The sequence below is a fragment of the Palaemon carinicauda genome, chromosome 29 (assembly GCF_036898095.1).
Source record: "Palaemon carinicauda isolate YSFRI2023 chromosome 29, ASM3689809v2, whole genome shotgun sequence".
Classification (NCBI taxonomy): Eukaryota; Metazoa; Arthropoda; class Malacostraca; order Decapoda; family Palaemonidae; genus Palaemon; species Palaemon carinicauda.
In genome coordinates, this window is record NC_090753.1 from 48,034,113 (window position 1) to 48,057,039 (window position 22,927).

At 42.6% G+C, this 22,927-nt stretch overlaps 1 protein-coding gene across 1 annotated transcript in view; it reads right to left on the reverse strand.

Annotated features, from left to right (window-relative positions):
• Window positions 1–22,927, reverse strand: part of LOC137622770 (uncharacterized) — a 76,458-nt gene that overhangs the window by 162 nt on the left and 53,369 nt on the right. The window contains exon 3 of the mRNA XM_068353357.1: window positions 12,308–12,473. Coding sequence (XP_068209458.1) covers window positions 12,308–12,473 — 166 coding nt within the window. The remainder of the gene's footprint in view (window positions 1–12,307; window positions 12,474–22,927) is intronic.

Genomic DNA, 22,927 nt, shown 5'->3' on the forward strand with positions numbered 1-22,927 from the left:
TGAAAGTGCAAAGAAAAACCACAAACTATGAGCAGCCATTTATGCAGTATACAAGGGTTTCTAAACCTATAGATTTACCTTCCCCTGATAACCAGGTACAGTACTGTACTGCGCTGTACAGTTAACCATTCTTCAAAAAATAAAGAAAAAAAAACATAAAATACTGTACTATCAATCAAAAATAAAGGTTGTGCTTCTTAGTCACAAAAAACTCATACAGTACATTGTACAAAATGATTTCAAACCAAGCATAAAAAAAGTCCTCACATGGAAATAAATCCTCCTCTTGGCTGAAAGAGATGACTCATTATTTACATATACAGTACTTTATAATATTGTAGTACCAAATTGTAACATTAATACTTTCTCACAAATCAAATAAAGATACACAAGGAGGCATTACATCCTATGTAGTTAAATCTTACTTTATAGAAGAACCTCTTTCAGTATCAAGAAATCCCATTCAGTATGATATTTTGGCTGTTCTTGACCTTCAGAACCGTGAGATCTTAAAACTCCCTACAAGTATCCTCTCTTTCATTAACATCTCTCTCTAAGATACCCCAAATTTATGAATGTCATCATCAGACAGAATGTTAAAAGAGGAAATTACCAATGATTCAATGCTAAGACATCTGTGAAGAAGTTACAAGCCTTCCACATTAGTCATAACCGCACTTGTTTTCTGTCTACAATACATGACTAAGGATAAGTATTTAGTTATTTCTTTTGCTTTGCTTGTTAATGCAAAGGATTTTAGAATGATAATGACTTTTTGTGATTAATACACACTGCCTCGGTGCAAATCCCCTAAATTAATACAGTACATAACCTTCATCTTCTAAAATGTTGTTACTCAATGTTGGTCTTGACTGGAAGTTTACAAATAATATATAGCATACATTACCAAAAATTGGTTTTTGACATAATGATGGCCAAGAACAAAATAAATTTTTAATATAAATGTAATGCAAGTCTACAATGAGTTAGCCCACTAAAATTAGGTTTATTTTCAATTATATCACAAAACTAATTTTCAAAGGCTACTTTACATTATCCAAACACTGCAGAAGAAGCAGCATTAAAATAACTGTATGTGGGTATTCTTTAAATGTTTTCATTGCTTCCATCATTTATGTGTGTGTATGTATTACACAATGCTTGCTACTTAAAAATATGTTTAATTTACTTTACACATATAATGCACTTTACATATAATCAATTAGACAACTGCAGACTAGATAACTCAACACCTTAAATGTTTGTGAAAATGAGGTACAGTACAGCCATACCTCTGAGATTGAATGACTTAGAACGCAAACAATTCGGTAATCGAACAAAGTCGTATGACATATTTTGCCACAAAGATCGAACAGTAATTCGAATGTTAAACAACTTGAAAAACTTCATGGGTCGAGGCAATCAGCTAGGGCAAAAGACATATACAAGACAATGACGACTGACTCAATTTATGTATAGTTTTTGCCCAGTTCAGACCCGCAAAACATAGTTAAGTTAATTTTCTTTTATTAACTTAATTTATCTTAGTGTTTTTAGTACTTATCCATACACAATGGATTCTAAAAAAGGTAAGTAGTGGCAGTGATAAACCAAAAAGTTAAGTTTTGAGAACCACTAACCAATTAAAAAAGATGATAATAAAAAGGCAGAAAGATGTATCCACATGACCATCAATTCCAAAGAGTGTGGCACAGCCCTGTATAGGAAATTCACCAATCTGCATAATTTTGAAAAATAAAGAAGCCATTGAAGAATCAATTACTCTATAGGAAAAGGAGTGTCACCTCTATTTAAAAATTGTAAGATCATTGAGAAAGGTTAAACATTGTGATTAATTTGTGATAAACAGTTGGAGGGGGACAGCATTCAGTGACTATCTTAGGGGAAAAAGTGAACCAAATAAAGTAACACATCATTAAAAACACCTAAATGAAAGGTTATGATATACATTTTAGAGAACATTTAAGGCTAGCCAAGGCTGGTTTGACATTATAAAAGAGAAGAGACATTCATAGTGTTGTAAGGTATGGGGAGGCAAATAGTTCAGAAAAAGCATCTCCCGAGTAATATGTTTGGGAAAATATCATCCAAAGACAATTTTTTCATAATAATTACGCATAAAGTCATTTCCGAAACCTCTTAAAAGGGAGGCAGAGACAAATCTATCTTAATCAGTTTTAGTAAAAAGGCCTTCACTGTGAATCACAGTTAATGTCCGGAAAGAAGCACAGAAGAGAAAGAACCACAGAAAGGTCGTTACACAATGTGTTTATGGAGGGAGACTTACCTTCCAAGCAACACTAACATCTCCTCTTCACCTCCCACTCAAGTGTGCCGCAGGTGTTTCATACACGCTTATACAATGTGATGCCATTGTTTTTTTTCATCTCTTGCTCTCTCCCAGACTGATAACAGAACAAACTGTTTAAGCTTGCCTTCACATGTTTTAGTTTGTTTGAGTTTTTGTGACATTCTTGCTCAGACTGATAACAGAACAAACTGTTTAAGCTTGCCTTCACATGTTTTAGTTTGTTTGAGTTTTTGTGACATTCTTACTCAGACTGATAACAGAACAAACTGTTTAAGCTTGCCTTCACATGTTTTAGTTTGTTTGAGTTTTTGTGACATTCTTCCTCACAAAAGCTTGTACATAAGCTAGTTATCTGTTGAATAAGGGTTACTTGCATTCACCTCGCCTTTCTGTTAACACCTAACGACCACCTTGCACACAAGCCATCCACTCTTCTTACTACAGGTACAATGAAGTTTATCTATTTATTCCATATTTTTTTCCTTATTCAATAAAATATAACTTTTCATCTTTTTGGTATGAATTGATGTATTGTACTGTATCTGGATGAAGTACTGCAAACATTGCATTAAAATGTTCCATAATAAAACCATTCTTGGGAAGGAAACAAATTATTCCTATTTCCAGAGTCCAACAATTTTGCATTTGAACAAATTGGTGTTCAGACACAGTTTTGGTATGAATTACGTTCAATCTCTAAGGTACCATTTTACTGTGATACTGTACTTTTGATTATCTAATGAGGATATCCACCAGTGGTAAGTGGAGACAGTCATGCGACAAACCAGCGAAAATTTTCTAAAGATCTAATTTGTGTTCATATGGCTTGCAAACCTTGAGATAATTTTTCCATTTGTGGTAATGTTAATTCAGCACTACAATGATTTGATCTCATAAGAAATTTGTACAGGAAAATCTGTACAAAAATCTCATGTCTAGTCCTTAACCTGTTACGTCATATGTATTTTGTTTACAAATAGTCTTAGCAGCACTTCCTAATTAGTTTCTCTATTTGTTCACTATCTTACCTCACACTTTGGCATCTAATTCTTTAAGTAAACAAATCTTTATACTGTAGTTAGATAATCACCGACTATGTATTTCTAATATTAACAGAAACATATAAAATGAAAAGAAAAAAGTACAATTTAGATATGGAAGTAGGAAAAATGTAGAAACCTATTGACTTTGAGCTCTCAATTTCCACACTGCATCATCAGCATCATCATCATCTCCTCCTACACCTCGGTTAGATTTCACCAGTCGTCCCTAATTGAGCTTTGAATTCAATAGTTCTCCATTTATCATCTCTGATTTTACGCTTCATAGTTCATGGTAGTTATAAAATAATATGAACTACAGAACAGTAAAGGAAAACGAAGATTGGTAAATTATTATTATTATATTTCCATCTTTCCTTATTTACAACACACTTATAACTGTTTTGCTTTTTTTTTTTTAAATCAACAAAGCATCCTCACAATTATAACAGGTAGCATTTGGTTACAAGGACTATACTCTATATGTGCAATAAATACTTTTCCAAACAAATCTATTGCCGCATATCCTTGAAATACCTTTCTCTTTATTTCTTTAAATAACAATGATTTACAAAGATAGGTGTAATGGTCCATTTTCAGCCGGTATTCGCTCTTATAAAAGCTGGACTTGAATGTATGTAAAGTAGAACTCTGCTTGCCTTCCTTAAGCTAGTAGCCCTATTTTTCTAAATCTTACTGCTAGTTCAGGGATGATTATATTGCCTTAAAAATAAATATTGGAGCACTAAAGATATATAAGAGTAAAGGTATATGAGCAATAAACTTTTCAATTAATCAAGAGAGAATTATATGTACTGTACTCCTTATCATAAAAACTAAGCTGGGTCACTTATTACTTTTCTTAGCAGGAAGCATGAGTCATAACACTGTTGACACCATATATAATTTTAATTCTGGTGCCTATTTTCCATTTTCAAAGCTAGTACCAATTGTTGTGGTTGGATAAAACTAAGTAAACAGTTTTCTTTTACAAGCCTTCTTCATCCAGTGTCTGTCATATCTTTACAAAACAAAATTAGCCTGAACTCAGAGTCAGCGAATATTGTGCAAGTTTGACTAATACACATATCAACTGCAGCAAGTTTTATCTGAACATTACAGTCCAAGCTATGATCAATGTTGAATAACTGACTGGCCATTCGCTAGTAGCGAAATTCCTAATAAGATGTCCAATACAACTCCCTTCAAAATACAATACCAGAGCCCTTCATCTCCATTATGTCCTTCTTCATCTCCTCTGGACCTATGGTGATCAAGACTTTTGGAAAGCTAACAAAAATATCTAAGATATGTTGGTTTGTTCTAGTTACATATGGCCCATGAACCATGGATTTAAAAGTTTGAAGTCTAAACAAATGCAAAAATAACTGGAAGTACAGTACAGTACTAACTACAGTAGAAAAGAATCAAAGGATCATCAACCAAAGTCGGAATACAGGTCTTGAGAAGTAATTTGCCAAGTAAGAAATAGTCAACAGATACAGTCTTCATGCTCAAGGAGTGTTTCATAGTGCCATCTCAAACATTGACAATGAAAATCATATGCTGTACAGCTTTGTCATTACTTCTACATGTTGGCTCTCTTTTCGACTGACTAAAGAAAATTCCCTAAATTTCCTCTGAAATTAAACTGGCATCCGACAAAATTACAGTCTCAAAGATGATAACTAAAATAGTTCCTATGAAAAATTTAATCAAAGAAAGTGGCTTAAAAACTAAATCAAACAATATTCTGTGTGAAAGTATTCTACAACAGGAAGTAACAATCTAATAAAATTAAACATTTCTTTACAATAAAATGTTATTTTCATTAGTAAAATAAATTTTTGAATATACTTACCCGGTGATCATATAGCTGTCAGCTCTGCTGCCCGACAGAAAAACCTAAGGACAAAATACGCCAGCGATCGCTATACAGGTGGGGGTGTACATCAACAGCGCCATCTGTCGAGCAGGTACTCAAGTACTCCATGTCAACACAGAACCAATTTTCTCCTCGGCCCACTGGGTCTCTATTGGGGAGGAAGGGTGGGTCCTTTAATTTATGATCACCGGGTAAGTATATTCAAAAATTTATTTTACTAATGAAAATAACATTTTTCAATATTAAACTTAGCCGGTGATCATATAGCTGATTCACACCCAGGGGGGTGGGTAGAGACCAGCATATATGTTAACATTAAGAGCTAAGTATTTTGTATTTCATTTTAGCAGTTATTCAAAATAACAAACATAAAATTAATAAGTACCTGGTAAGGAAGTCGACTTGAACAATTACTCTGCCTTTTTAAGTACGTCTTCCTTACTGAGCCTCGCGATCCTCATAGGATGCTGAGCGACTCCTAGGTGCTGAAGTATGAAGGGTTGCAACCCATACTAAAGGACCTCATCAAAACCTCTAATCTAGGCGCTTCTCAAGAAAGAATTTGACCACCCGCCAAATCAACCAGGATGCGAAAGGCTTCTTAGCCTTCCGGACAACCCAAAAAACAACAAAAAAAACATTTCAAGAGAAAGATTAAAAAGGTTATGGGATTAGGGGAATGTAGTGGTTGAGCCCTCACCCACTACTGCACTCGCTGCTACGAATGGTCCCAGGGTGTAGCAGTTCTCGTAAAGAGACTGGACATCTTTAAGGTAAAATGATGCGAACACTGACTTGCTTCTCCAATAGGTTGCATCTATTACACTCTGCAGAGATCTGTTTTGTTTGAAGGCCACTGAAGTTGCGACAGCTCTAACTTCATGTGTCCTTACCTTCAGCAAAGCATGGTCCTCCTCATTCAGATGGGAATGAGCTTCTCGAATCAAAAGGGTGATATAATAAGAAACTGCATTCTTCGACATAGGTAAAGAAGGTTTCTTAATAGCGCACCATAAAGCTTCTGACTGTCCTCGTAATGGTTTAGTACGTCTCAAATAGTACTTAAGAGCTCTGACAGGGCATAGTACTCTTTCTTGTTCATTTCCAACCAAATTAGAAAGGCTTGGAATATCGAACGATTTGGGCCAAGGACGAGAAGGAAGTTCGTTTTTGGCTAAAAAACCAAGCTGTAAGGAACATGTAGCCGTTTCAGATGTAAATCCAATGTTCCTGCTGAAGGCGTGTATCTCACTGACTCTTTTAGCTGTTGCTAAGCAGACGAGGAAAAGAGTCTTCAAAGTGAGATCTTTAAAAGAGGCTGATTGAAGTGGTTCGAACCTTGCTGACATAAGGAACCTTAGTACCACGTCTAAGTTCCAACCTGGTGTGGCCAACCGACGCTCCTTCGAGGTCTCAAAAGACTTAAGGAGGTCCTGTAGATCTTTGTTGTTGGAAAGATCTAAGCCTCTGTGACGGAAGACTGCTGCCAACATGCTTCTGTAACCCTTGATCGTGGGAGCTGAAAGGGATCTTTCCTCCCTTAGGTATAAAAGGAAGTCAGCTATCTGAGTTACAGAGGTACTGGTTGAGGATACTGATTTCGACTTGCACCAGCTTCGGAAGACTTCCCACTTCAACTGGTAGACTTTAAGAGTGGATGTCCTCCTTGCTCTAGCAATCGCTCTGGCTGCCTCCTTCGAAAAGCCCCTAGCTCTCGAGAGTCTTTCGATAGTCTGAAGGCAGTCAGACGAAGAGCGTGGAGGCTTGGGTGTACCTTCTTTACATGCGGCTGACGCAGAAGGTCCACTCTTAGAGGAAGTGTTCTGGGAACGTCTACTAGCCATTGCAGTACCTCGGTGAACCATTCTCTCGCGGGCCAGAGGGGAGCAACCAACGTCAACCTTGTCCCTTCGTGAGAGGCGAACTTCTGCAGTACTCTGTTGACAATCTTGAACGGGGGGAACGCATAAAGGTCTAGATGGGACCAATCCAGAAGAAAGGCATCTATGTGAACTGCTGCTGGGTCCGGAATCGGTGAGCAATAAATTGGGAGCCTCTTGGTCATCGAGGTTGCGAACAGATCTATGGTAGGCTGACCCCACAAGGCCCATAGTCTGTTGCATACATTCTTGTGAAGGGTCCACTCTGTTGGGATGATTTGACCCTTCCGGCTGAGGCGGTCTGCCATGACATTCATGTCGCCTTGAATGAACCTCGTTACTAGGGATATGTTTCGATCTCTTGACCAGGTGAGGAGGTCCCTTGCGATCTCGTACAACGTCATCGAATGAGTCCCTCCTTGCTTGGAGATGTACGCCAAGGCTGTGGTGTTGTCGGAGTTCACCTCCACCACCTTGCCTAGAAGGAGGGACTTGAAGCTTCTCAAGGCCAGATGAACTGCCAGTAGCTCCTTGCAGTTGATGTGCAACGTTCTTTGATCCGCATTCCACGTGCCCGAGCATTCCCGACCGTCCAATGTCGCACCCCAGCCCGTGTCCGATGCGTCCGAGAAGAGAAGGTGGTCGGGGGTCTGAACAGCCAGTGGCAGACCCTCCCTGAGGAGAATGTTGTTCTTCCACCAAGTCAGTGAAGACTTCATCTTCTCGGAAATAGGAACCGAGACCGCTTCTAGCGTCTTGTCCTTTCTCCAGTGAACAGCTAGGTGAAATTGAAGGGGTCGGAGGTGGAGTCTCCCTAACGCGATGAACTGGTCCAGTGATAAAAGCGTCCCTATCAGACTCATCCACTGTCTGACTGAACATCGGTCCTTCTTCAGCATGTTCTGGATGCATTCTTGGGCTTGACTGATTCTGGGGGCCGACGGAAAAGCCCGAAAAGCTTGACTCTGAATCTCCATTCCTAGGTACACTATAGTTTGGGATGGGACGAGTTGGGACTTTTCCATATTGACCAGGAGACCCAATTCCTTGGTCAGATCCAGAGTCCACTTTAGATTCTCCAGACAGCGACGACTTGACGCAGCTCTTAAAAGCCAGTCGTCCAAATAGAGGGAGGCTCTGATGTCTGCTAAATGCAGGAATTTGGCAATATTCCTCATCAGTTTCGTAAAAACAAGAGGTGCCGTGCTTAGGCCAAAGCACAGGGCTTGAAACTGGTATACAACCTTCCCGAAAACGAACCTTAGAAAAGGTTGGGAATCTGGGTGGATGGGGACGTGAAAGTAAGCGTCCTTTAGGTCTAACGAGACCATCCAGTCTTCCTTCCTGACCGATGCTAGAACCGACTTTGTCGTCTCCATGGTGAACGTCTGCTTTGTGACAAAGACATTCAGAGCACTGACGTCTAGCACCGGCCTCCACCCTCCTGTCTTCTTCGCCACTAAGAAGAGACAGTTGTAGAAGCCCGGGGATTGATGGTCCCGGACTATGACTACCGCTCCCTTTTGTAGTAAGAGAGACACCTCTTGCTGTAAAGCTAGTCTCTTGTCCTCCTCTCTGTACCTGGGAGAGAGGTCGATGGGAGTTGTTGCTAGAGGGGGCTTGCGCAAGAATGGAATCCTGTACCCCTCTCTGAGTAACTTCACAGACTGTGCGTCTGCGCCCCTGTTCTCCCAGGCCTGCCAGTAGTTCTTGAGCCTGGCTCCCACTGCTGTCTGAAGAAGGTGGCAGTCAGACTCTGCCTCTAGAGGACTTGGAACCCTTCTTCTTGCTCCCACGTTGACCTTCGGCACGAGCACCTCCTCTGCTGGAGGCTCTGCCACGAAAGGGCGGAATGAACCTTGACGCTGGAGTGTCCATCCTGGGTCTAGGCACGGAGGGCAAAGGGGTGGCTTTGCGTGCGGATGAAGCAACCAGGTCATGAGTGTCTTTCTGGATCAAGGAGGCGGCAATCTCCTTGATCAACTCTTCAGGGAAGAGACACTTCGAGAGCGGAGCAAACATAAGTTCCGACTTTTGACATGGGGTGACTCCAGCTGACAAGAAGGAGCAAAGGTGATCCCGCTTCTTGAGGACCCCGGACACGAACGAAGCCGCAAGCTCACTAGAACCATCCCGTATGGCTTTGTCCATGCAGGACATAATGAGCATGGAAGTTTCCTTGTCAGAAGGGGAGGTCTTCCTGCTCAACGCTCCCAAACACCAGTCCAAGAAGTTAAAGACTTCGAATGCTCGAAATACTCCTTTCATAAGATGGTCCATATCCGAAGGAGTCCAACAAATCTTGGAGCGTCTCATAGCCAGCCTGCGGGGAGAGTCTACCAGACTTGAGAAGTCGCCCTGGGCAGAGGCAGGAACTCCCAAGCCGAGAACTTCTCCCGTGGCATACCAGACGCTAGATCTGGAAGCAAGCTTGGCCGGGGGAAACATGAAGGCTGTCTTCCCAAGCTGCTTCTTGGACTGCAACCAATCTCCCAGTACTCTTAAAGCTCTCTTGGACGAGCGAGCGAGTACGAGCTTCGTAAAGGCAGGTGCGGATGACTGCATGCCTAAAGCGAACTCAGAGGGAGGCGAGCGTGGTGCTGCAGACACAAACTGATCAGGATATAAATCCTTGAACAGCGCAAGCACTTTCCTAAAGTCTAAGGAGGGAGGCGTGGTCTTGGGTTCGTCGATGTCCGTGTGTTGGTCGTCAAGATGTGCAGCTTCGTCATCATCAGAGAGTCCATCGTCTGAATGCTGAGGAGGAAGCGGCAAAGGAGTAGGTAAAAGCTGGGCGGCTGAGTCCGGCAGCACGGGTGCATGCGTGGCTGCACTGGACCCAACGTCATGGAAACGTTGGTCAGTCTGTGAACTGGCAACAACCATAGCTGTGTGGGGACACAAGGCGTCTACTCCTGACTGCGGTTGAGTAGCGGAAACCACAGTGGGTTGCGGAGGTTGACGCACAGCGTCAAAACACGGCAACTTAACTCCACCCTCCTGTTGTCGTAACACGCGAACGTCAACGGAGGGTTCCGTGCGTTGGTGAACGTCAACATGCGTCTGGCAGGGTCGACTGCGCATGGGTGGAGGAACTCTCACAGCTGGAGTGCGGGAGCAGGCAGCCTCAGCGTCAACTGGGCGCACAACCGTGGTAGGTTGTAGGTTAACGGGTGCAGCGTCAACCTTCTCCGCACGATACTCCTGCATGAAAGAAGCTAACTGAGTCTGCATAGGCTGTAGCAAAGACCACTTAGGGTCTACAGCAGCGGGTGCGGCAACAGACGGTGTTACTGCCTGTTGCGGTACCACTTTGCCTCTCTTAGGAGGTGTGCAGTCGTCAGAAGACTGCAGCGAGTCCGAACTGACCCAGTGGCTACACCTCGGCCGTTGGACTTGCGCGGAAGGGACCTTGCGTTTAAGAGGTCGTGAGACCTTGGTCCATCGTTTCTGGCGTGAAACCTCTTCCGCAGACGAGGAATGAACGGGCTCACTCGTCTTCTTGTGGGTGGGACGATCTGGGAAAGATACGTCCGAAACCACGGAGGGAACGTCTGTCCGCTGATTAAAGCCTGTCGAACCCTTTGGTCGTACGACATTGCTTCTCCCCTGGGCTTGGGAGCTTGCAAGAAGTCCCGGACTGGGAGGACGACGGGCACGAACAGACGCACCCTCATGCGTAACACTAACACTTTTCACTGCACTAATCACTTCACTTCCCACTGCACTTTTACCCTTCAACTCCCTGACGTCAGCCATGAGTTGGTTGCGGTCACTCGCCAATGACTCGACTCTCTCACCCAGAGCCTGGATGGCACGCATCAAATCTGCCATCAAAGGTTGTTGAGTGCTAGAAGGGGGATCAGGAGCAACCACTACAGGGGAAGGAATAGGTTGTGGGGCATGGGGAGAGGAAAAATCAACTGAGCGAGACGAATTCCTCCTGACTATATCTCTCTCTAGCCTACGTGAATATTTCAGGAATTCTTGAAAATCGAATTCCGAAAGCCCAACGCATTCCTCACATCGATCTTCCAATTGACAGGTTTTACCCCCGACAATTGGAACAAATGGTGTGCGGATCGATAGAGGCCTTCGGAAGACGCCTTGAACAGTCCCTAGCGCTACACTTCCTGTACTTGGGGACTTGAGAAGGGTCAGACATCTTGAATTAGTCAAAGGGGGAATTCAAAATCTATCCAAGTCGTCAACAAATAATCCAAAATTCAATAAAAGAATGCAAGGAAGTATTGAAGATAACCTCTGCACAGCGAAAGCTAATAACCAGAAATGAATACTTCACCAAATAACGTGAAAATCAATCCAGAAAGCAACAGCGTATTTAGTAGGTCTTGCCAGTGGCACGACAGAGAGAAAACTGGTTCTGTGTTGACATGGAGTACTTGAGTACCTGCTCGACAGATGGCGCTGTTGATGTACACCCCCACCTGTATAGCGATCGCTGGCGTATTTTGTCCTTAGGTTTTTCTGTCGGGCAGCAGAGCTGACAGCTATATGATCACCGGCTAAGTTTAATATTGAAAAATAATCTTCACTCAGTAAAGGGTGACATCATTTTTCCATTTGTGTTTGATTATAATACAGTATTTGGTAATGTTAATTCAGCACTACAGTACAATGATTTAATCTCATAAAAGTGTGTACGGGAAAATCTCATGTCTGGTCCTTAACCAGTTCTATCATATGTATTTTGTTTACAAATAGTCTTAGCGACACTTCCTAATTAGTTTCTCTATCTGTTCATTATCTTACCTCATACTTCAGCATCTAATTGTTTACGTAAACAAAAAATTTATGGTTAGATAATTACCAACTATGAATTTTTAATATCAAGACATAAAATGAGAAGAAAAAAAAGAAACTGAAAAAAAGTAACTGAAAGAAATTATTTTTAATATCATATAAGGCTTGAAAGTAAGATTTCTTAGTTCTGAAAGAGGTTTTAAAATAGGAATCAATAAAAAGGTGCTATTTCTAGGACAGCATGGCCAAAACTAAAGCCTAAAGCTTGTGCAACCTTGTTCCTTTAAAATCAAGTATTGTCCTGTAATAAAGCCTCATTATTACAGTCCATAATGGTAAATACTATGACCTATTAGGAAAAGTTTAAAGTGGTAAAAATAACAGACAAAATGGAGCTTTGACCCACCTCCAGATGGACTACGGATTGTGATAGGTTTAATTTTTCGGTGACTACGACTTGGATCATCTGGCCGATATAAAGCAGACTTTTTGGGAGTGCGCCGGCGCCTCCTCAAATAACGAGCTACAAGGCCAATCAGCGTCAGGCCAGTTCCGACACTTATGATTATAATCTGGAAAAAAGGTATAGATATTATACAGTATATGACTTCATTTTCAATGTAACGGAACTTACAAGATGAATATTACAAGAACATCTTGCCATCAAAAAATACCCTATTAATTAATCACTGTAAGTTCTGAAGGCCATAGCAATGTCTAATGTTTTTAGAAATTACTGTATTATAAATTTGATTACAGTTGGAAGAGATTTCATACAGTATTCTGCTTGCCTACTATACCACAAATCATACTAATATAGGAACCCTGCAAAATAGTTTTAATTAGGACATTCAGATATTTTAATACAGTAAAATGACATAAACAAATATCTCCAAAACAGGAATACCCCTTCATATAAACTATTAACTTAAGAACTTTCTAAAATAAGAACCGCCATCTGTACAATAAATAGGAAAATACAAATTAATTAACTTCTTCTAAAAGTATTCTACTATGGAGAAATAGCTGTGTGAATTCTTGATATACTCTAGGATAACTTTCCTCTTGGTAAGTGTAGAAGAGACTCTTTAGCTATGGTAACCAGCTCTTCTAGGAGAAGGGCACTCCAAAATCAAACCACTGTTCTCTAGTCTTGGGTAGAGCCATAGCCTTTGTACCATAGTCTTCCACTGTCTTGGGTTAGAGTTCTCTTGCTTGAGGGCACACTCGGGCATACTATTCAATCTTATTTTTTTTTCTCTTCCTCTTGTTTTTTTAAAATGGTGTGTTGGGCAGGCTTCATAGAAGGGCCATGGATGCCTGGTGGTTTATCAAGAGGTTGTCTTTTCCTTATCCGATTCTTTTTCTTCTCAAAACCATCCTTACTGTCCTCCCTTCAGTTGAAGTGGCTATCCTGGAGGGTATTTAGCCTTGCATGGTGTATCGGCTCCTCCATGTTGACCAGTTTTTCCGACCATTTTTTCTATAGAGTATGGGCTTGATCAATCACTTTATTTACATTTCTGTACATATTATTTTTGTTATAGTTCTTGTTAATCTAGTTTTTAAGTATGACGTCTCTTTTTTATTACCATTAATTCTTATGCTGTCTGAAGACACTAAGCGAAATCTGGGACCAGTACGTCCTAGATTTCGTCAATGCTGTCTACTGTATTGCAATATTTGTGGTCTTCATACAAATATTCAACATCTTACAGTTGCGTCGAGACAGTATGACATTCTTTTGTGTTCAGAAACTTTGGTTTCTAATATGAGGCACTCATCTGAGCTCTTTATAACTGGTTTTAAGAAGCCAATAATGTTGAAATGTGATGCCATCCCTACGACCAGGGGAATGGCGGTGTTTATTAGGACTAAGTACCCTGCTTCTTATAAGTCCTGCTATGAATGTGGATGTCATGAGATTTAGGTAATAAAAGTTTGTGGCAGGCATAAAAACTTCTATTTGAGTTCGATCTACCGGAATCCAGACATGGATGATTCTATCTTTGATTGTCTTCTTACCATTATGGCTAAGATACAAGAAGATGATAGAAAGGCCTCTTTTGTCTTTGTTGGAAATTTCAATGCTCACAACAGGGAAAGGTAAAGTTCCGTTTCTCCTACTGATCGCTATGGCTTAAGAGCTTTAGACTCTGCCTCTGAATCAGGCTGTGAGCAAATCATAAGTGAAGGTACTCACAGGTCTGGTAATTGCTTGGACCTCGTATACACTGACTCCCCTGGCTTTATAACAAGTAAGGCTGGTTCTCCAGTCGGGACATCTGATCATGCCTTGATTTCATAAGTAGTGAAGACTGAGCAGCCTATCCCTGATGTATCATACTCATGTAAAATTTATATGAAATCTCAAGCAAACTGGAAAGGGATTTTGCAAGACCTTTTGGGATTAAATTGGTCACAATTGTATAGTAGTGTTGATCCTGTTGTCCCTTTGAATGAGAATCTAGTCAACATAATTGATAGGCGTATCCCTTCTTGTGTGCTAAGGTACCAAGTGAAGGACAAACCGTGGTTCAATGATGATTGTAGACATGCTTATTTGGTGGAGCTGGAGGCCTATCATCTTTGGAAGGGTAACAGATCAGATTTGACCAGGAATAGTTATACTCAGCTTAAGAGCTTTAGCTCAGAGAGTATATGCTTCAACTGAAAAAGAATACAATTTAACCATTAACCATGAAAGAAACACTTTCTGGTACAACCCAGGAACATAAGTGGTGGACTACCCTTAAATGTGCACTCTTTGGTGTAGATCCAACAGTTCCTCCTTAACTTAAACCACATGGCTCAGTCACTCACTGTCCAAAGGAAAAGGCAGCCCTTTTGGCTGATGTGTTTGATAGTAAACAGAGTAATGAAAAACTCGAACTTCTTCATTCCTGTTTTCCTGAGGCTAAACTAACTAGTTTAGCTTTTTGATCTTGTGAAATTAAAGCTCTCCTGATGGACCTTGATGCTTATGGAGGTGTAGACCAAATGGTATTTTTCCTTTGTTTTTTATAAAGACAGCAGACTTTTTAGCTCAAAAGTTATCTGTTATTTTGCTCAAGTTAGCAAGAAGAGGAGCTTTTACCACTTGTTGGAGAATTAGTAATGTTACTCCATTATGTAAATGTGTTTGTGGTAGCTCAAATCCCACTGATTACCGCCCAATATCCATAACTCCCATATTATCTAAAGTTTTTGAACGTCTTAATAGGTTTGCTGAAGGTAATCATCTATTCCATAGTTTGCAATTTTATTTTCTTAAAGGCCTTGGAGCATGTGATGACCTTCTCCCAATCTCCAATGCTGTACAGAAATCCCTTGATTGTGGTCAGGAAGTTTGTATGATTGGCCTTGATTTTAGTGCTGCCTTTGACCGTGTTAATCATGAGGCACTTGTTTTCAAACTTAAACAGTTAGGAGTGGGTGGGTAGTTTCTTAGCATTATTACTGAATTTTAAGTAATAGATCGCAAAAAGTTGTTGTTGATGGGCACCATAATCAGTATAAGAATGTGATATCTGGTGTTCCACAGGGTAGTGTTCTTGGCCCATTACTTTTCATACTATATGCACATGACATGTGGTTTGGCCTAGAAAACAAGCTTGTTGCATATGCAGATGATGCTACTCTCTTTGCATCAATTTTATCTCTTGAATGTAGATCTGGGGTTGCTGAATCCCTCAATAGAGATCTAGCTAAAATTAGTGCATGGTGCAAATTATGGGGTATGAAGTTGAATCCTAACAAAACTCAAAGTATGATTGTAAGTAGGTCAAGGACAGTGGCTCTTCAACATCTGGATCTCAACATTGATAATGGTTCTTTAACTTTGTATGACTCTTTTTAAAATTTTAGGTGTGATTCTTGACAGCAAATCTACTTTTGAGAAACACATTAGGTCTGTATCTTCCTCAATTGCAAAAAATGATATTTTAATTATAAAATAAATTTTTGAATATACTTACCCGGTGAATATATAATAGCTGCTGCTCCAGCGGCTCGACAGAAAAACACACAAAAACTCGCGAGTGATCGCTATGAAGGTTGCGGGTGTGCCCACCAGCGCCAACTATCGGCCAGATACCGCATATGCATGTAAACAAGCCTCAATTCTTCTCGTCCCGCTGCGTCTCTATTGGGGAGGAAGGGAGGGCCTTTAATTTATATATTCACCGGGTAAGTATATTCAAAAATTTATTTTATAATTAAAATATCATTTTTAAATATTTAACTTAGCCGGTGAATATATAATAGCTGATTCACACCCAAGGTGGTGGGTAGAGACCAGAGTTAATTAAGTTTACAGCGTATATGCTTAGAGTTTTTGACAGTTATAATATAACAAAACCCAAATATATAGGTACCTGGTAAGGAAGTTGACTTAGACGATTACTCTGCCTTGTAAGTCTGTCTTCCTCACGAAGCCCAGCGATCCTCTTAGGATGCTGAAAGACTCCCAGGAGCTGAAGTATCAAGGGCTGCAACCCATACAACAGGACCTCATCAAACCCCTAATCTGGGCGCTCTCAAGAAATTACTTTGACCACCCGCCAAATCAACCAGGATGCGAAAGGCTTCTTAGCCTTCCGTACAACCCAAAAAACAATATTTAAAAACATTTCAAGAGACAGATTAAAAAGGATATTGGAATTAAGGTAATGTAGTGGTAGAACCCTCACCCACTACTGCACTCGCTGCAACGAATGGACCCAGTGTGTAGCAGTCCTCGTAAAGAGTCTGGACATCTTTTAAGTAAAATGACGCGAATACTGACTTGCTTCTCCAAAAAGTCGCGTCCATAATACTTTGCAGAGATCTATTTTGCTTGAAGGCCACGGAGGTTGCTATAGCTCTTACTTCGTGCGTCTTAACCTTAAGCAAACATCGGTCTTTCTCATTCAAGTGAGAATGAGCTTCTCGTATTAAAAATCTGATAAAATATGACAAAGCATTCTTTGACATAGGCAATGATGGTTTCTTAACTGAGCACCATAATGCCTCAGATCTACCTCGTAAGGACTTAGTACGGGCTAAGTAGAACTTAAGAGCTCTAACAGGACATAACACTCTTTCCAGTTCGTTGCCTATGATCTCTGATAAGCAAGGAATATCAAAAGATTTAGGCCAAGGACGAGAAGGCAGTTCATTTTTGGCCAGGAAACCAAGTTGAAGTGAACAAGTGGCTTTTTCTGTAGAAAAGCCGATGTTCTTACTGAAGGCATGAAGTTCACTGACCCTTTTAGCCGAAGCCAAGCACACTAGGAAAAGTGTCTTGAGGGTGAGATCCTTCAGGGAGGCTGAATGCAATGGCTCAAACCTGTCTGACATGAGGAACCTTAGGACCACGTCTAAGTTCCATCCAGGAGTTGCCAAACGACGTTCCTTAGAGGTCTCGAAAGACTTAAGGAGATCTTGGAGATCTTTATTGTTGGAAAGATCTAAGCCTCTATGACGAAAGACCGAAGCCAACATGCTCCTGTAGCCCTTAATCGTGGGAGCTGAGAGGGAGCGAACATTTCTCAGATGTAAAAGAAAATCTGCGATTTGGGCTACAGAGGTACTGGACGAGGACACAGATGCTGACTTGCACCAGTCTCGAAAGACTTCCCACTTCGACTGGTATACTCTAATGGTAGAAGCTCTCCTCGCTCTTGCAATCGCACTGGCTGCCTCCTTCGAAAAGCCTCGAGCTCTTGAGAGTCTCTCGATAGTCTGAAGGCAGTCAGACGAAGAGCGGGGAGGCTTTGATGGACATTCTTTACGTGGGGCTGACGTAATAGATCTACCCTTAGAGGAGGACTTCTTGGAAAGTCTACCAGCCATCGAAGTACCTCGGTGAACCACTCTCTCGCGGGCCAGAGGGGAGCAACCAACGTCAACCTTGTCCCTTCGTGAGAGGCGAACTTCTGCAGTACCTTGTTGACAATCTTGAATGGTGGGAATGCATATAAGTCCAGATGAGACCAATCTAGGAGAACTGCATCTATGTGTATTGCTTCTGGGTCTGGGACTGGAGAGCAATAGATTGGAAGTCTCTTGGTCATCGAGATGGCAAAGAGGTCTATGGTGGGTTGACCCCAAGTCGCCCAAAGACTCTTGCACACGTCCTTGTGGAGGGTCCATTCCGTGGGAATTACCTGACCCCTCCGACTGAGACAGTCTGCCAAGACGTTCAAGTCGCCCTGGATAAATCTCGTTAACAGGGAGATGCCTCGATTTCTTGACCAAATGAGCAGGTCCCTTGCGATCTCGTACAGCGTGAGGGAGTGTGTGCCTCCTTGCTTGGAGATGTACGCCAAAGCTGTGGTATTGTCAGAGTTGACCTCTACCACTTTGTTTCGAAGGAGACTTTCGAATTTCATCAAGGCCAGGTGGACTGCCAAAAGCTCCTTGCCGTTGATGTGCATGCTCCTCTGACTTGAGGTCCACAGACCTGAGCATTCCCGACCGTCCAGGGTCGCACCCCAACCCAAATCCGACGCGTCTGAGAACAACACGTGGTTTGGGTTCTGAACTGCTAGGGATAGTCCCTCTCTCAGACTGATATTGCTGTTCCACCATTTCAGGCATTCCTTTACTGGTTCGGAGACCAGGATTGAGACCGTCTCTAACATCTTGTCCTTGTTCCAGTGAAAGGCTAGATGGAACTGGAGAGGCCAAAGGTGCAGTCTTCCTAGCGAGACAAACTGCTCCAGGGATGATAGAGTTCCTACGAGACTCATCCAATTCCTGACTGAGCACCGTTCTCTCTTCAGCATTAGTTGGACTTTGAGCAGGGCTTGATCTATTCGGGTGGCAGACGGAAAAGCCCGAAAAACTGGACTGCGAATCTCCATCCCTAAATATAGAATAGTTTGGGATGGAATTAGCTGGGACTTTTCTAGGTTGACCAAAAGTCCCAATTCCTTGGTCAGATCCAACGTCCAATGAAGATCCTGCAGACAGCGATGACTGGACGAAGCCCTGAGAAGCCAGTCGTCCAAGTACAGGGAGGCTCGAATTCCCGATAAATGGAGGAATTTTGCCACATTCCTCATGAGCCTCGTAAACACGAGAGGAGAAGGACTGAGGCCAAAGCACAGGGCCCGAAACTGGTATACCACATTCCTGAAAACAAACCTCAGAAACGGTTGGGAATCTGGGTGTATAGGAATGTGGAAGTACGCATCTCGTAGGTCGAGAGAGACCATCCAGTCTCCCTTTCTGACCGCTGCTAAGACTGACTTCGTGGTCTCCATAGTGAACTTTGTTTTCGTAACAAAAACGTTGAGCGCACTGACGTCTAGCACCGGTCTCCAACCTCCTGTCTTCTTTGGGACTAGGAAGAGACGGTTGTAAAACCCCGGTGATTGAAGGTCCGAGACTTTCACCACCGCTCCCTTCTCTAGCAACAGAGACACTTCTTGGTTTAGAGCTTGTCTCTTTGACTCCTCTCGGTACCTGGGAGAGAGGTCTATGGGAGTTGTCACTAGAGGAGGTTTGCGTACAAACGGAATTTTGTACCCCTCTCTGAGCAACCGAACAGACTGTTGGTCTGCGCCCCTCTTCTCCCAGGCCTGCCAGAAGCTCTTCAATCTGGCTCCTACCGCTGTCTGAGGCTGTGGGCAGTCAGACTCTGCCACGTGAGGACTTGGCTCCTCTCTTCTTACATCTCTTTCCCTCGGCACGAGCACTTCCCCTGGTGGGAGCTCTGCCACGAAAGGGTGGGATAAATCTGGATGCCGGAGTCTCGATCCTGGGTCTTACAGCAAAGGATGTAGAAGGAGTCCCTTTGCGAGCAGAGGACGCCATCATGTCATGGGTGTCCTTCTGCACAAGCGAAGAAGCTATGTCCTTAACTAATTGTTGCGGAAACAAAGACGTTGATAAGGGAGCAAAGAGCAGTTCTGATCTCTGACAGGGAGTAACTCCTGCCGAAAGAAAAGAGCAAAGGGAATCTCGCTTCTTTAAGACTCCTGACGTAAAAGTGGAGGCAAGCTCATTGGAACCATCGCGGATGGCTTTATCCATACATGACATGATAAGTAAGGAAACATCTCTGTCAGCAGACGAGATTTTCCTACTTAAAGCTCCTAATGACCAGTCAAGGAAGTTGAAAACTTCAAAGGCCCTGTATACGCCTTTCAGCAGATGGTCAAGGTCCGAGGAGGACCAACTAATCTTCGAGCGTCTCATGGCTAGGCGGCGGGGAGAGTCTACGAGGCTTGAGAAGTCACCCTGGGCAGAGGCAGGGACTCCCAAGCCGAGAACTTCTCCCGTGGCATACCAGACGCTCGATCTAGACGAGAGCTTTGAAGGAGGGAAGGCAAAGGCCGTCTTTCCCAAACTCCTCCTGGTATCCAACCAGTCGCCTAAAAGTCGTAAAGCCCTCTTGGAAGAGCGAGAAAGCACTAGCTTAGTAAAGGCTGGCATGTTAGCAGGTAAGCCTATAGCAAACTCAGACGGTGGCGAACGAGGAGCAACGGTAACAAAGTGATCGGGAAAAAGCTCCTTGAAAATTAACATGACTTTCTTAAAGTCCATCGAAGGAGGAACCGTTCTAGGTTCGTCTACATCCGAAGGATGATCATCATGATGAGGGTCAGCAACGTCCTCATCTGAAGGATCTTTGTCCGACAACTGCTGAGTAACAAGCAAAGGGGTTGGCAATGCTTGACACGCAGAGTCCACACGCACTGGTGCATCAGTAGCAGTCCAGGACGCTACGTCATGTAACTGCTTAACAGCCTGACTGTCAACAACAACAGGAGCGGGAGGACGCTCGACGTCAACTCGAGACTGCTTTAACTGCCTAGACTGAGCAGTCAAAACAACTCTTGACTGCGGTGTTTGACGCTCAGCGTCAAAACAAGTCAACTCCGCTGGTTGGCGAACGTCCTGAACGTCAACAAGAGCATTAGGAAGCGGCTGAACGTCCAAATGCGGCTGAAAGTCAACACGGGACTGCATCGAGTGAGGCTCTACAAAGCGTGACTGACGTGACTTAGTAACGCCAACGTCAACAGGACGAGCAAAGGCTCGTTTTGGCGGCTGAAGGCCAGGAACTCAATTAGCTAAGCGGCGAGGATCATCGTGAACCTTTTCAGCAGAATAGTCTTCCATAAGGGAGGCGAGCTTGATCTGCATGTCTTGCAGTACAACCCATTTAGGATCAACGGGAATGGGTGCGGTAAAAGACGAGGGTAACGTCTGAGACTGCACAACCTTGCCTACACCAAGACTCTCGGAGCCTGTGTAACGTTTCTGCTTAGGCGGCGAGCAGTCTTCCGATGACTGCAAAGGGTCAGAGCTGTCCCAATGGCTACAACCAGGACGCTGGACCTGTCCTGAAGGGACCGACTTTCGCTTCAAGGGCCTTGAAACCTTGCTCCGCGGTTTCTTATGCGAAAAGCCTTCGGATGACGAGGAGAAAATGGTCTCTCTCGTCTTATGGTAGGGGCGGTCTTGATGAGACACGCCTGTTACCATAGAGGGAACGTCTGTTCGCTGATCAAGGCCTCTCGAACCCATAAGTCGTACGACATTACTTCTCCCCTGGGCTTGGGAGCTTGCAAGAGGTCTCGGACTAGGCGAACGACAGGCACGAACAGACGAACCCTCGGTCGCAACACTGAAAACACTTTGCGCACTAATCACTTTCCCACGATTTTCCGCTGTGGCACTCTGACACTTTAGCTCTTTAACGTCAGCCATGAGTTGATTACGATCTGTAGCTAACGACTCAACTCTTTCGCCCAAAGCATGAATGGCACGTAACATGTCCCGCATTGATGGTTCCTGAGTGCTAGTAGAGGGTTCAGGCACAACTACTACAGGGGAAGGATTAGGTTCAGGGGCATGGGGAGAGGAAAAATCTACTGATCTAGAGGAACTCCTCCTCACCCTATCTCTCTCTAGCTTACGAGAATACTTGTCATATTCGAGCCAATCGAATTCCGAAAGGCCCACGCACTCCTCACACCGATCTCCTAATTGACAGGTTTTACCCCGACAATTAGAACACACAGCATGTGGGTCGAGAGAGGCCTTTGGAAGACGCCTATTGCAATCCCTAGCATTACACTTACGAAATCTAGGAATTTGAGAAGGGTCAGCCATTTTGAATTAGTCAAAGAAAGTCCAAAAACAATCCAAGTCATCAACAATTAAATCTGTCCAAAAAAGAGTTCAAGAGTTTAAGTTGAGGATAAAACACCTGCACTGCGAAAGCTCAAACCAAAATGAAGTACTTCACCAAGTCTGTTGAAAAAACTCCAGGTTATACAGCGAGTAATGATACGTCTTGTCGTTAAGGCCGACAGAGAAGAATTGAGGCTTGTTTACATGCATATGCGGTATCTGGCCGATAGTTGGCGCTGGTGGGCACACCCGCAACCTTCATAGCGATCGCTCGCGAGTTTTTGTGTGTTTTTCTGTCGAGCCGCTGGAGCAGCAGCTATTATATATTCACCGGCTAAGTTAAATATTTAAAATACTGGCTTATTGAGAAAATCTTTAAGATTTTTGGCGATCAATCTATTCAAGTGTTTTAATTCTTTCATTCTACCTTGTTTCGAGTATTGTTCTCCTGTCTGGTCTTCAGCTGCTAATTCTCATCTTAATTTGATGGACAGAAACTTACGGTCTATTAAATTTCTTACTCCTGATCTAGAATTAATCTTTTGCACCGTCGTTCAATTAGTTCATTATGCATGTTGCAGAAGATTTTACATAATTCTGACCATCCTTTACATTCAGATCTTCCTGGAAAGTTCCATCCTGTTTGTAATACAGTACTAGGTAAGCAGTTAATTCTAATAGTCAGGTCTTCTCCATCAGTATTCTAGAAGTTTTATTCCAACTCTGATCAAGTTGTGGAATGATCTCCCTAATCGGGTAGTTGAATCAGTAGAACTTCAAAAGTTCAAACTTGCAGCAAATATCTTTATGTTGAGCAGTCTTTTTATAGTTTTTCTGGGCTCAAACCTGTGCCGCCCAGTGAATAAGCTCCATTTAGCACTTATTCTTAGGTAAT